Genomic DNA, 12,205 nt, shown 5'->3' with positions numbered 1-12,205 from the left:
AAAGAGTATAATTTTACATTATGCCCTTCTCTCTGATACCTAGAGTTTTGTCCAATCACAGAGTAAGTAATCAATTAATGTCCAGTAAATGGGTTGTGAAAGTGGGGACTAGTTTGAGGAAAGACTGGTATTGCCAGACTTAAAAATAAAAGCAAACTCTATATTTTCCTCAAAGGACATCTCTTAACTCCTCCAATGGCAGATTCTCATCATGTCAATAATTTTTGTGTTGAAAGCCCTTAAGAAACAACAGTGGAATGACCATAGAACCTGTAATTAAAAGCCACCTGAGAATAAAACTAGAGGTTTCAATACATAATGGATGAGATTCATCATCTCTAGACATGACAGATAATTGCAAGTGAATTGCTGAGAACGTATGGAATCACTCAAATTCAGGGAAAATGGTGAGGATATGAGTCCCAAGATGCCTGCTCTTTATAATTAAAAAGAAATGGCTGTAAGTGAAATAATCTTTCTGCAACATATTTGAAAAAAAATTGTTAATTGAAGGGAACTAATCTGCACGTGAACTGAAGTGGGAAGCCAAGGAACAAGGATGTGGCATTTTGATCCAACACTGCCCAAGGGAAAGAGAAAAACTCAATGTGGCAGACAAAAGGAAACTGGTGGGGGGCTTCTGTGCAAGGCTAGGTCATCAAGTTTGCCAAGAACTTATAGAATAAAATCTCTCAAAGCAAAAACCTTTGCTAAAAAGGCTACTCATTATTAATTTTGTTCCTTACATGCCTTGATTCCAGGAAAGCAGTGTCCTAGACGGACCAGGTGTGCATTCTGGTCAGGAAGTGTATCCTAGTATAGAAACAACTAAAATGGCACACTAGTTACATAACATGAGCCTGTCCTTGAAAGCCTGAAGACTTCTGGGGGAAGTGGCAAAACCAAGTTTTCACATTTATGGAGATGAGACCCATACATGGACCCGTGATGCCCCCCATCAAAATACTGATCATCTCTGAGGCAATCTCTGGGCTGCTTATCAGGCCTCCTTAAAGTGCCTTGTTTGGCTCTCTAACTTAAACAATATGAAGAATTCTTTTTTAAAGCAACATGTAATTAGAGATTATTTTAAATCTTGATTAAAGAACATGAAATTAGAGGAATATTATAATAGAACCATTTTAGGAACAAATTAAAGCTATATAAATAAATGTAAATATAAATATAAATAAATTAAAGCTATCTCTGAAATCATCTTGTTTTAAAAATTTTGTTAATATTACCCTTAACTAATTCAATAATTTGAATAAACACTTCAAAATATAAATTTATTACTCATTATATCAATTCCTGTAATAGTTTAAAAGTCTTGTGGAAAAAAAATTCATCTTTTTCTTTTTTTAAAACAAATTTAAAAAATCAAACATTTTTTTTCGTTTTAAAACACCTTTCTTGGGTATCAAGTTAATGGCTGTAAATATCCACATCCAAACCATTCTAAGGTGAAAGCAATAGCATGACATCATTGTAAAGTACTATTTTCTTAGATTACATAATAAATTCCTCTCAATGACTTTGCCATTTACTCTAGCTATAAAAATTACAGACACATTTACTTTAATGACATTGTGATAAAAAAGTGTATCTAACAGGTTCCACCAACCCAAGATTTCCTTTAGACAAATATTCTCTTTCATTATTATTACTTTAACAAAATTAGTTTTTTAAAACCCACTCACTAAATGCAAACCATGTTTGTTTCAGCTGGAAGTACATGCTTATATCAGTCTGAATCCCGATGTTATATATAGTTAAGTGAGAATTTGGCCGTCCCTGAAGATTGCTATATTCCTGGTAACAGTACCATATTCCTTGAAAAGAAAAGAAAAACAGACTAATATAAAATTCCATTTCCTGAAATACAAGCTATACACTTACACATATCTACATGAAATCGAATCGGCTGGTCATTTCTACAAAGGCAAGATTCATATTTAAAAGTAAACATTTTATATGGCTCTAATATTCTAACTGTATATTCTATATTCAAAATAAATGTTATCAGTATTTACCTGGCTGACTATGGTGACTTCTGGCTTTAAATGTCCTTTTTACTAGAATCAACCTCAATGTCCATCATAGGGACTGGCTAAATAAATTATGGTATATGTGTACAGTAGAATACTAACTTTTCATATAAATAAGAGAAAGTATACTGATATTCAATGATCACTAAGCTATTTTGATAAGTGAAAAAAGCAAGGTACAAAATGACATAAAAAACTATGCTATAATTCACATAATAAGAATAATCTTTATATATACTTTCTTATATACACATAAAGTATCTCTGGAAGGATACACAGCAATGTATTATTTTTACCTCCAGGGAAGGAAACTTACCAACCAAGGAATAGAACAAGAAGGATATTCCACTGTATAGACTTTATACCTTTTGAAATTTGAAGCATACAGATATACAATCAATTTAAGAAGCAAATTTGGAAAAATCATTAAGTTGAAAAAATACTTTAGAGTTCAAAAAAATATTTTTGGAGGGAGGAGCAAGATGGCAGAGGAGTAGGAGACCTAATATCATCAGATCCTAGGGGTTCAGCTGGATAGTTACCAAACCATTCTGAACACCTACAAACTCAACAGGAGATTGAAGAGAAGAAGAGCAGCAATTCTAGGGTCAGAAAAGTGACCACTTTCTGGAAGGTAGGCTGTGCAGAGAAGTGAATCCGAGGTGACATATGGGATGATAGACCAAGGGGGGAGGGGCCAGCTCCTGGCAAGCGGTAGAGCAGCAGAGCACAAAATCAGAACTTTTAGAAGTCCGCTACACTGAGGGACATCGTTCCAAAGGTTAAGCAGGGGGTGGAGCCCTTGTGAGGACAGTGTGCTCTCAGGACCTGTGGGGTCACAAAAAGACCAGGGGTGTCTGAGAGTCCCAGGTATCGGAGCAGGGAAGCCAGCTGCAGAGACAGAGCCAAGGAGTGGGCTCTCAGATTGGGGTTACCTTAAACCATGATCTGAGGCATAGTAAGGCCACTGCTCTTCAAGCAGGGACCCCACAAGTGGCAAATCCAGGGAGACACCCTCCTTCCTCCGGGAGAGTGGTGCAGGAGCATGCTGCAGGAATCTGCTGGGTTTGGAGACTCCAAAGGGGGCCATGCACCAGAGATACCATGCTCAGTCAAAGGCCTCAGTCACAGGCCGGGTGAGCATGGAGTGCAACCAGAGACCAGGGAGACAGGAGTAACTGACTAATTTTCTCTAAGGGCACACTGAACTGTGAGGCCCTGAGCTCTTGGCTGCTCTGGGGCCAGAGCTGGGAGCCACCATTTTCATTCCTGTCCTCTAAAGCTATTCTGAAAGTGTTCAGGGAATAAAAGCTCCCGAGAGTGAACCCAAGCAAATTGCTGAGCCTGGCCCCTGGCAACGGTGGTACAATTCTGCCACAGGCAAAGACATTTCAGAATCACTACAACAGGCCCCTCCCCCAGAAGATCAGTAAGAACATCCAGCAAAGACTAAGTTCACAAATCAATGAGAACTGCAGAACTCCAGAACTAGGGGAATGCAACACATAGAATTCATTTTGCACATAGAATTCACATAGAATTTTTTCCCCATAATTCTTTAGTTTTTCAAAGCTAATTTTTTTAATTTTTTAAATTCTATTTTTTAAAATTATTCTTCTTTCCTATTTTTTAACTACTTTATCTTTCAATACCTTTTTAAAAATCTTTTAAAATTTTCATTGTTATAGTCATATTCAATCTCTTCATTGTATTTAGCCTTATTTTTTGAAAACATATAGGTTTTGCTTTCTTTAAAATTTTGGGATATAGTTTCTTCTAACAGCTCAAAATATACCCTAAATCTAATGCATGGCTTTGTTCTAATCTCCAGCCTGATCACATTCTTTCCTCTTTTTTTTCTTTTTTCAATTAACTTCTTTTCAATTCCTTTTTTAGAATCTTTTTTAAGTTTCACCTTTACAGTCATAGTCCATCCCTTCATTGTGCTTACCCTTATTTTTGTATATATGTAAGTTTTTCTTTCTTTACAATTTTGGGAGGCAGTTTTTTCTAATAGACCAAAATACATCCAAAATCAAGTGTGTGGCTCTGTTCTATTCACCAGTCTAATATATATATATATATATATATATATATATATATATACACACACACACATATATATATTTTCACCTTTCTTCTCTTCCCCCCTCCCCCACAAAGGTTTCAGGTCTCTTCCGATGGTTAGTGTATATTTTTCTGGGGTCATTGCTACCCTTTTAGTATTTTGTTCTTTAATTCATCTATTCTTATCTGGATAAAATGATAAGGCAGAAAAATCCACCTCAAAAAAAAAAGAACAAGAGGCAGGACCAACAGCTTGGGACCCCATCAATATAGACATTAGTAAGATGTCAGATCTAGAGTCCTGTATGATGATTACCAAGGTGCTAGCTGGGCTTGAAAAATGCATGGCAGATACTAGATAATCCCTTTCTGGAGAAATAAAATCCCTTTCTAGAGAAATTAAAATCTAACCAAGTTGAAATTAAAAAGCCATTAATGAGGTGCTATAAAAAATGGATAAATGCTACTGCTAGGATAAATGAGGCAGAAGAGAGAATTAGTGATATGGAAGACCAAATGATGGAGAATAAAGAAGCTAAGAAAAAGAGAAATAACTACTGAACCATGAGGGGAGAATTCGAGAGATAAGTGATACCATGAGACAAAACAGTATTAGAATAATTGGGATCCCAGAAGAAGAAGGGAAAGAGCAGCAGAAGGTATATTGGAGCAAATTATAGCAGAGAATTTCCCTTATGGCAAAGAGAACAAGCATCAAAATTCAGGAGGCACAGAGAACCCCCCTTAAAGTCAATAAAAATAGGTCCACAACCTGTCATCTTATAGTAAAACTTACAAGTCTCAGTGACAAAGAGAAGATTCTGAAAGCAGCTTGGGACAAGAGGTCTGTAACATACAATGGTAGAAATATTAGATTGGCACAGACCTATCTACAGAGACCTGGCAGGCTAGAAAGGATTGGCATGAAATATTCAGAGCACTAAATGAGAAAAATATGCAGCCAAGAATACTACATCCAGCTGGGCTGTCACTGAAAATAGATGAAGAGATAAAAAGCTTCCAGGACAAACAAAGACTTGCAAACAAACAAAAACTTGCAAACACCAAATCAGCCCTACAGGAAATATTGAAAGAGGTCCTCTAAGCAAAAAGAGAGACGAAAAGTAACAGACAAGAAAGAAACAGAGAAAATATAAACAGTTACCTTACAGTCAATAAAATGGCACGAAATTCATATCTTTCAATTGTCAATTATATAAACCAATTACTAATAAAATCAAAGAAACACATCAACAATAATACAATAATAGCAGGGGACTTTAACACTCCCCTCACTGAAATGGACAGATCACTTAAGCAAAAGATTAAAAGGAAATAAAGGCTTTAAGTGACACACTGAACCAGATGGACATAACAGATATATTTAGGACATTCCATCCCAAAGCAACAGAACACACATTCTTCTCTAGTGCACATGGAACATTATCCAGAATAGATCACATCCTGGGTCACAAATTAGGTCTCAAATGGTACCAAAAATTGGGATCATTCCCTGCATATTTTCAGACCACAGTGCTTTGAAACTAGACCTCAACCACAAGAGGAAAGTTAGAAAGAACTCAAATACATGGAGGCTAAAGAGCATCCTACTAAAGAATGAATAGGTCAACCAGGAAATTAAAGAAGAATTTTTTTAAATTACGGAAACAAATGAAAATGAAAGCACAACTGTTTAAAATCTTAGGGACACAGCAAAAGCAGTCCTCAAAGGAAAGTATATAGCAATACAAGCCTTTCTCAAGAAACAATAAAGGTCTCAAGTACACAATCTAACCCTACACCTAAAGGAGCTGGAGAAAGAACAGCAAAGAAAGCCTAAACCCAGCAGGAGAAGAGAAATGATAAAGATCAGAGCAGAAATCAATGAAACAGAAACCGAAAGAACAGTAGAACAAATCAATGAAACTAGGAGCTGGTTCTTTGAAAGAATTAATAAGACTGATAATCCCCTGGGCAGACTTGTCAAAAAGAAAAGAGAAAGGACTCAAATAAATAAAATCATGAATGAAAGAGGAGAGATCACAACCAACACCAAAGAAATACAAACAATTACAAGAACATATTATGAGCAACTATACACCATCAAATTTGACAATCTGAAAGAAATGGATGTATTCCTAGAGACATATAAACTACCAAAATTGAACCAGGAAGACATAGAAAACCTGAACAGACACATAACCAGTAAGTAGATTGAAGCAGTCCTCAAAACTCTCCGAACAAAAAGGAGCCCAAGTCCAGACAGCTTCCTAGGGCAATTCTACCAAACATTTAAAGAATTAATACCTAATCTATTGAAATTGCTCCAAAAAATAGAAATGGAAGGAAAACCTCCCAACTCATTTTATAAGGCCAGCATTACTTTGATCCCCAAAGCAGACAAAGACCCCATCATAAAGGAGAATTACAGACCAATATCCTTGATGAACACAGATGCAAAAATTCTCACCAAAATACTAGCCAATAGTATATCTTTCCATTTATTTGTGTCTTCTCCAATCTTTGTTTTTATTAATGTCTTATAGTTTTCAATACATAGGACTTTCACCTCCTTTGTTAAATTTATTCCTAGTTATTTTATTCTATTGATGCAACTGTAAATGGGATTATAAATGGGTAGACCACCCACACAGAAAATCAGCAAGAACACATCAGCCTTTAAACAACACATTAGACCAGGTGGACTTAACAGATGTATATAGAATATCCCATCAAAACAACATAATACACATTCTTCTCAAGTTCACATAAAGTCTCTTCAAGATAGATCATACGTTAGGCCACAAAACAAATCTTAATAAATTTAAGAGAACAGAAATTATATTGAGTATCTTCTTTGACCACAATGATATGAAACCAGAAATTACATGAGGAAAACTGAAAAATTCACAAATATGTAGAGATTAAACAACATATTAACAAACAACCAACAGGTTAAAGAAGAAATCAAAAGGAAAATAATACCTTGAGGTAAATGAAAATAGAAATATACCAAAATCTGTGGTATACAGTAAAAGCAGTTCAAGAGGGAAGTTCATAAGGGCACAGCTTTACCTCAAGAAACAAGAAAAGTCTCAAATAACCTAATGTTATACCTCCCCTGAGGTATAAAGAAAAGAACAAATGAAAGCTAAAGTTAGAATGAAGGAAATAACAAAGATTAGAGCAGAAATAAATAAGACAGAGACTAAAAAGACAATACAAAAGATCAATGAGACTAAGAGATGGTTCTTTGAAAAGATGAGAAAAATGGACAAGTGTTTAGCTAGACTCACCAAGAAAGAGGACTCAAAATAAGAAAGGAGGAGAGGTTACAACTGATACTACAGAAATACAAAGGATCATAAGAGACTCCAGTCAATTCTTAAACAACAGGAGGGCTAGGGTTACCTACCCCAATGCAGTAAAAAACCCATATGTAAATTTTGACTCCCCAAAATCTTAACTATTAATAGCCAACTATTGACCAGAAGCCTTACTGATACCACAAATAGCTGATTAACAGTTAGCATTGTCCCCTAACACTCAGTATGCTATATGTATTATGTATTCTCATAATAAAGTAAGCCACAGAAAAGAAAACATTATTAGGAAAATCATAAGGAAAAGAAAATTCATTTACAATACTGCATTTTTTAAAAAAAAATCTGCATATAAGTGGACACATGCAGTTCAAACCCATGATATTCAAAGTTCAACTATACTATGAACAATTATATGCCAACAAATTCAACAACTGAGATGGATGAATTCCTAGAAAGATACAGCCTACCAAGACCGAATCATGATAAAATAGAATACCTAACAGACCAATTACTACTAAGAAAGTTGAGTTGGTAATCAAAAGTCTCCCAACAAACAAAAGGCCATGACCAGATAGCTTCACTGGTGAAGTCTACCAAAATTCAAAGAAGATTTAATATCAACCTCCTCAAGCTCTTCCAAAAAATAAAAATGGAGGGAATATTTCCAAACTCATTTTCCAAGGCCAACATTACCCTGATAGAAAAATCAGAGAAGGAAACCACAAGAAAAGAGAACTACTGGCCAATACCCCTGATGAACAAATATTCTGTTGATATTTCTATTGAACATAGATGTACAAATTTTATTGAACATAGATGTACAAATCCTGAACAACATATTAGCAAACTAAATTCAACACTACATTAAAAATGTCATACATCATGGGATTTATCCCAGAGATGCAAGGATGGTTCAGCATCCATAAATAAATAAATGTGATATACTACATTAATGAAATGAAAGATAAAAATCATATGATAATCTCAATAGATGCAGACAAGCATTCAAGAAAATTTAACAACCATTCCTGTGTTAACAACCAAACTGAGACTTTCTACTGAACAATTAGTATGTACTAAGCCTCTTTCAAAGGGCTTTATGGGGGCGCCTGGGTGGCTCAGTGGGTTGAAGCCTCTGCCTTCGGCTCAGGTTCTGATCCCAGGGTCCTGGGATTGAGCCCCACATCGGGCTCTCTGCTCCGTGGGGAGCCTGCTTACTCCTCTCTCTCTGCCTGCCTCTTTGCCTACTTGTGATCTCTGTCTGTCAAATAAAGAAAAAAAATAATTTTTTACAAAAGGACTTTATGTATATTATTTTTAAAAATATTCACAGAATCCTATTGTATAGTTGAAGAAACTACTAATTAGACCATGCACTTGCAGACGTTCACATAGTTCATGTGCAATGAATCTGTGCCTTTTCAAACTCCAAATCCATGTCTGTGACCCCACTGTTCTATGACCTCTCCTGTATAAATCTTAACTTGTTCTGGTCAATAAGAATTGGTCCACTGATGTTCAAGAGCACTTGCCCACAAATAGTCTGGCTTTTTCATATGTTGTTTGCCCCAGGAAATAGGGTGTTGTTAGTAGGAAATGATTGGTTTCCCAAGATATGGAGAAAATCGGTTGTCCCAGGTAGTAGCAAAGGTGAGTCACATAGTGTTACACTTCTCAGTCTAACCGGACATTTTCCCACCCAATGAACGGCTTTAAGCTGACTTGACACACCATTAACTGCTGAGTTAGAACTACCTAGGGAGTCAACAGGGAGCTGAAATTGTCGTTTCTCCTGTATTTTTGATATATTAACACTCTCTCTCCTTCTTGCCACTGTCAAACTTGAACTATAGCCAATCTCAGATTTTTCTTGCTCCCCCCTACGACAAGTCACTGAAATCAATACCAGACTTTACTGTCTTTCCCTTCTTGATGACAATAAGAGTGACTGAATCACATGCCGAGGCTATACAGTAGTAAAGGGCAGAGTTTATTTTGAGCTCCAAGCATAAACATAAACAAAAGATTTTTATACAAAAAGCTTTCTTGGGGGGCACCTGGGTGGCTCAGTGGGTTGAGCCGCTGCCTTCGGCTCGGGTCATGATCTCAGGGTCCTGGGATCGAGTCCCGCATGGGGCTCTCTGCTCGACGGGGAGCCTGCTTCTCTCTCTCTCTCTCTCTCTCTCTCTCTGCCTGCCTCTCTGCCTACTTGTGATCTCTCTGTCAAATAAATGGATAAAATCTTTAAAAAAAAAAAAAAAAAGCTTTCTTGGGAGTCTTTGATTAAGGGGTAGCAGTTCTTACATTCCTCCACCAGACTGACCCAACCTTTTCACATGCAGCTGCACAGAGGGAGCAGATAAGGAAACCCTGAGGAGACCTGAAGCTGTCTAAAAACCTATTGAGGATAACAAGGAGGATAGTAACAATAAACTAACACATACATACTGAGAGTTTATTGCTTTTCAGATATTGTTCTAAGAGCTTTATATTCATTGTCTCAGTTAATCCTCCCAACCTTGTGAGATGGAGATACATACCATTACTGTGCTGTTATGGATAAGAAAACTGGGTCTTATAATCATTAGGAAGCATTTCCAAAGCTCCTCAGTTATCCGTTAAGGAGCTGGGATTAGAACTAGGCTAACTACATAACCTGGGGATTCAACATCATTCTTATATTGATATGTGTAAAACTCTTCTTCAGGTAACAATAATAGGAAATTTCTATTCTTGGTGTCTGCTACCATAAAAGTGCATTGTCAATCCAAATGGTATTGCAGGGGAAATTACTCCTGAATAGGAACCTCACAAACATTCATATGTTGGCCCCATATGTTTATTAGCACTCTGAAGGAAGCTGCCATAAATGCTACACTGCTCCTTGGAAGAAACGTCAGTTTTTTTTTTGGTGTTCACACTGTACCTGTACTGCTTTTGAGGGGCTGAGTGATTGGTTAGATTTCAAACTTGATACAAAGTAATTCTCCACCCAAAGAATGTAATTCAGAATACCTGCCTCTAGAGGGTGATGCCTCATTATGGCGTACTGGCCAGCTATTAGAAAGTGTGACAGTACCTGGATTAAAATTAGTAAATTGAAAGAGAAAAAGAGATCACACTTCTGTAACTACACAGACCTAGCCTTTGATCAAACAAAAAAGTTAAAGGAATAAAATAAGTTTTCTGAAATGTTTTTCATTAACCTAAATGGTGTTCTTTTATCTCCATCTTAATAACCATAAGGCATGGGACCAAAGGTCACTAAGGAAAACATGTAGAACATTTTAATATCACTTTTTTTCAAGATAAAGAAGATAAAAGTTCTAGAAATAATATATGCAAAATTAAATAATTTTTCTCAATTTAATACTTTAGGGTAAGAAGTAAGTAATTAAACTTACTGCAAGTTAAATGCTTTATCATGATTGATAATGGCAACTGGAAAGAAAAGGACTATTTTGATAGTTAGTGATTTTTAAGAAGGGCGATACCTACCGTAACCTATAATTCCAATCACACCCACCATGAAGACCCAGAAAAGGAATCCAGCTATGAACCTCAGGAGTATCACAAACATCCAACTAAGGAGCATGGCGATAGTCAGACCACTAGAGGAAAAACCATATAACACACAGGGGTCAAGTGTGCTAAACATAACATAAAGTTAACAGCAAGACAACATTTCTATTCAGAATAATCTCAGATTATTCTATTTTAGCTGGCTATAGAAATATTTATAATATTAAAAAGTACAAACAATAGTTTCTATTAAGACTTTCATATGAAAAAGTAGGACACCGTCAGGAACTTCACACCTGAGTCAAAATTTGTGTACCTTGGTAAATGGAAGTCCAGTAGCAACCACTGTTTAAAGAAAAACACAATTCCTTCAACCTACAGTTTTGGCCTATCTGCCACAATTGTCATGCTATGTATTTTTTTTCCCCTCCACACGTCTCACTAAGTGACAAATTATAAAACATCCATGATACTAACAGAAGGAAACCTTATACAACAGAACTATCTAGAAGTAAGAGAGCAGTCTTAGGGCAGAAAAAAAAAGTAATTGCCCACACAGTTCCTGAATTCATGACTTTGTAGTCATTATTATAGTCTAATTATTTTTAATAATTTATGATGTTTGACATCACCAGACATCTATTTCAGGTCTCCGGTGATCTGTGGGCCATTATATGGAGCCATGATACAGCTTCTATATCTCCTGGGCCATATGACTTTACCAAGCTATCAGCAGCATGACTATGTTTTTGGTTTTAATTTTATCCTGGAGTTTGAAATACTAGAGATACTTCCCCACTCCCTACCTGCAGCCCATATATCCAGGTTAAATCCATATTGAATTCTTCTAGGTAATTTCATTAAACAGAATTCATTAAGATTAGAAATTTGGATGATGTTTCCATTAAGAACTGATACCTCTGATACTCTTTGTAAGTTTCCAAACAGAAACACTGCCTGGTAAATTTACTGAGTTTATGGTCTCCAAGTATTATCTTAAAAAAAAAATCTTTATAAATACTGTCACTGGATAGATGACAGCATTGTATCTCTAAGGTCACAATTCTTGCAAAGCCCATGCTTTCAACTCCAGAAGCCATTCCCTATTAAAGTCACAGATACTTTAATGCTCAAATATTCAGTATGGTTGAAAGATTATTCTATGGCATAATCCCAGAGGAATAAGCAAAAAGGTAAGGGGGGCGGAATATAGTTGTTTATTCTCTGTGTTTTTAATTCCTG

At 36.1% G+C, this 12,205-nt stretch overlaps 1 protein-coding gene across 2 annotated transcripts in view; it reads right to left on the bottom strand.

Moving 5' to 3' along the window:
* SLC44A5 (solute carrier family 44 member 5) overlaps positions 1-12,205 on the bottom strand; it is a 424,145-nt gene that overhangs the window by 35,403 nt on the left and 376,537 nt on the right. For both annotated transcript variants that reach the window (XM_046024493.1, XM_046024485.1), the window contains exons 11-12: positions 10,940-11,052; positions 1,701-1,832 (exon numbers count right to left, since the gene is read on the bottom strand). In XM_046024493.1, the coding sequence (XP_045880449.1) occupies positions 1,701-1,832; positions 10,940-11,052 (245 nt within the window). The remainder of the gene's footprint in view (positions 1-1,700; positions 1,833-10,939; positions 11,053-12,205) is intronic.

This window comes from Meles meles, chromosome 1 (assembly GCF_922984935.1).
Source record: "Meles meles chromosome 1, mMelMel3.1 paternal haplotype, whole genome shotgun sequence".
Classification (NCBI taxonomy): Eukaryota; Metazoa; Chordata; class Mammalia; order Carnivora; family Mustelidae; genus Meles; species Meles meles.
Note: the sequence above shows the minus strand (reverse complement) of the source record. Positions and strands in the feature narration are given on the sequence as shown.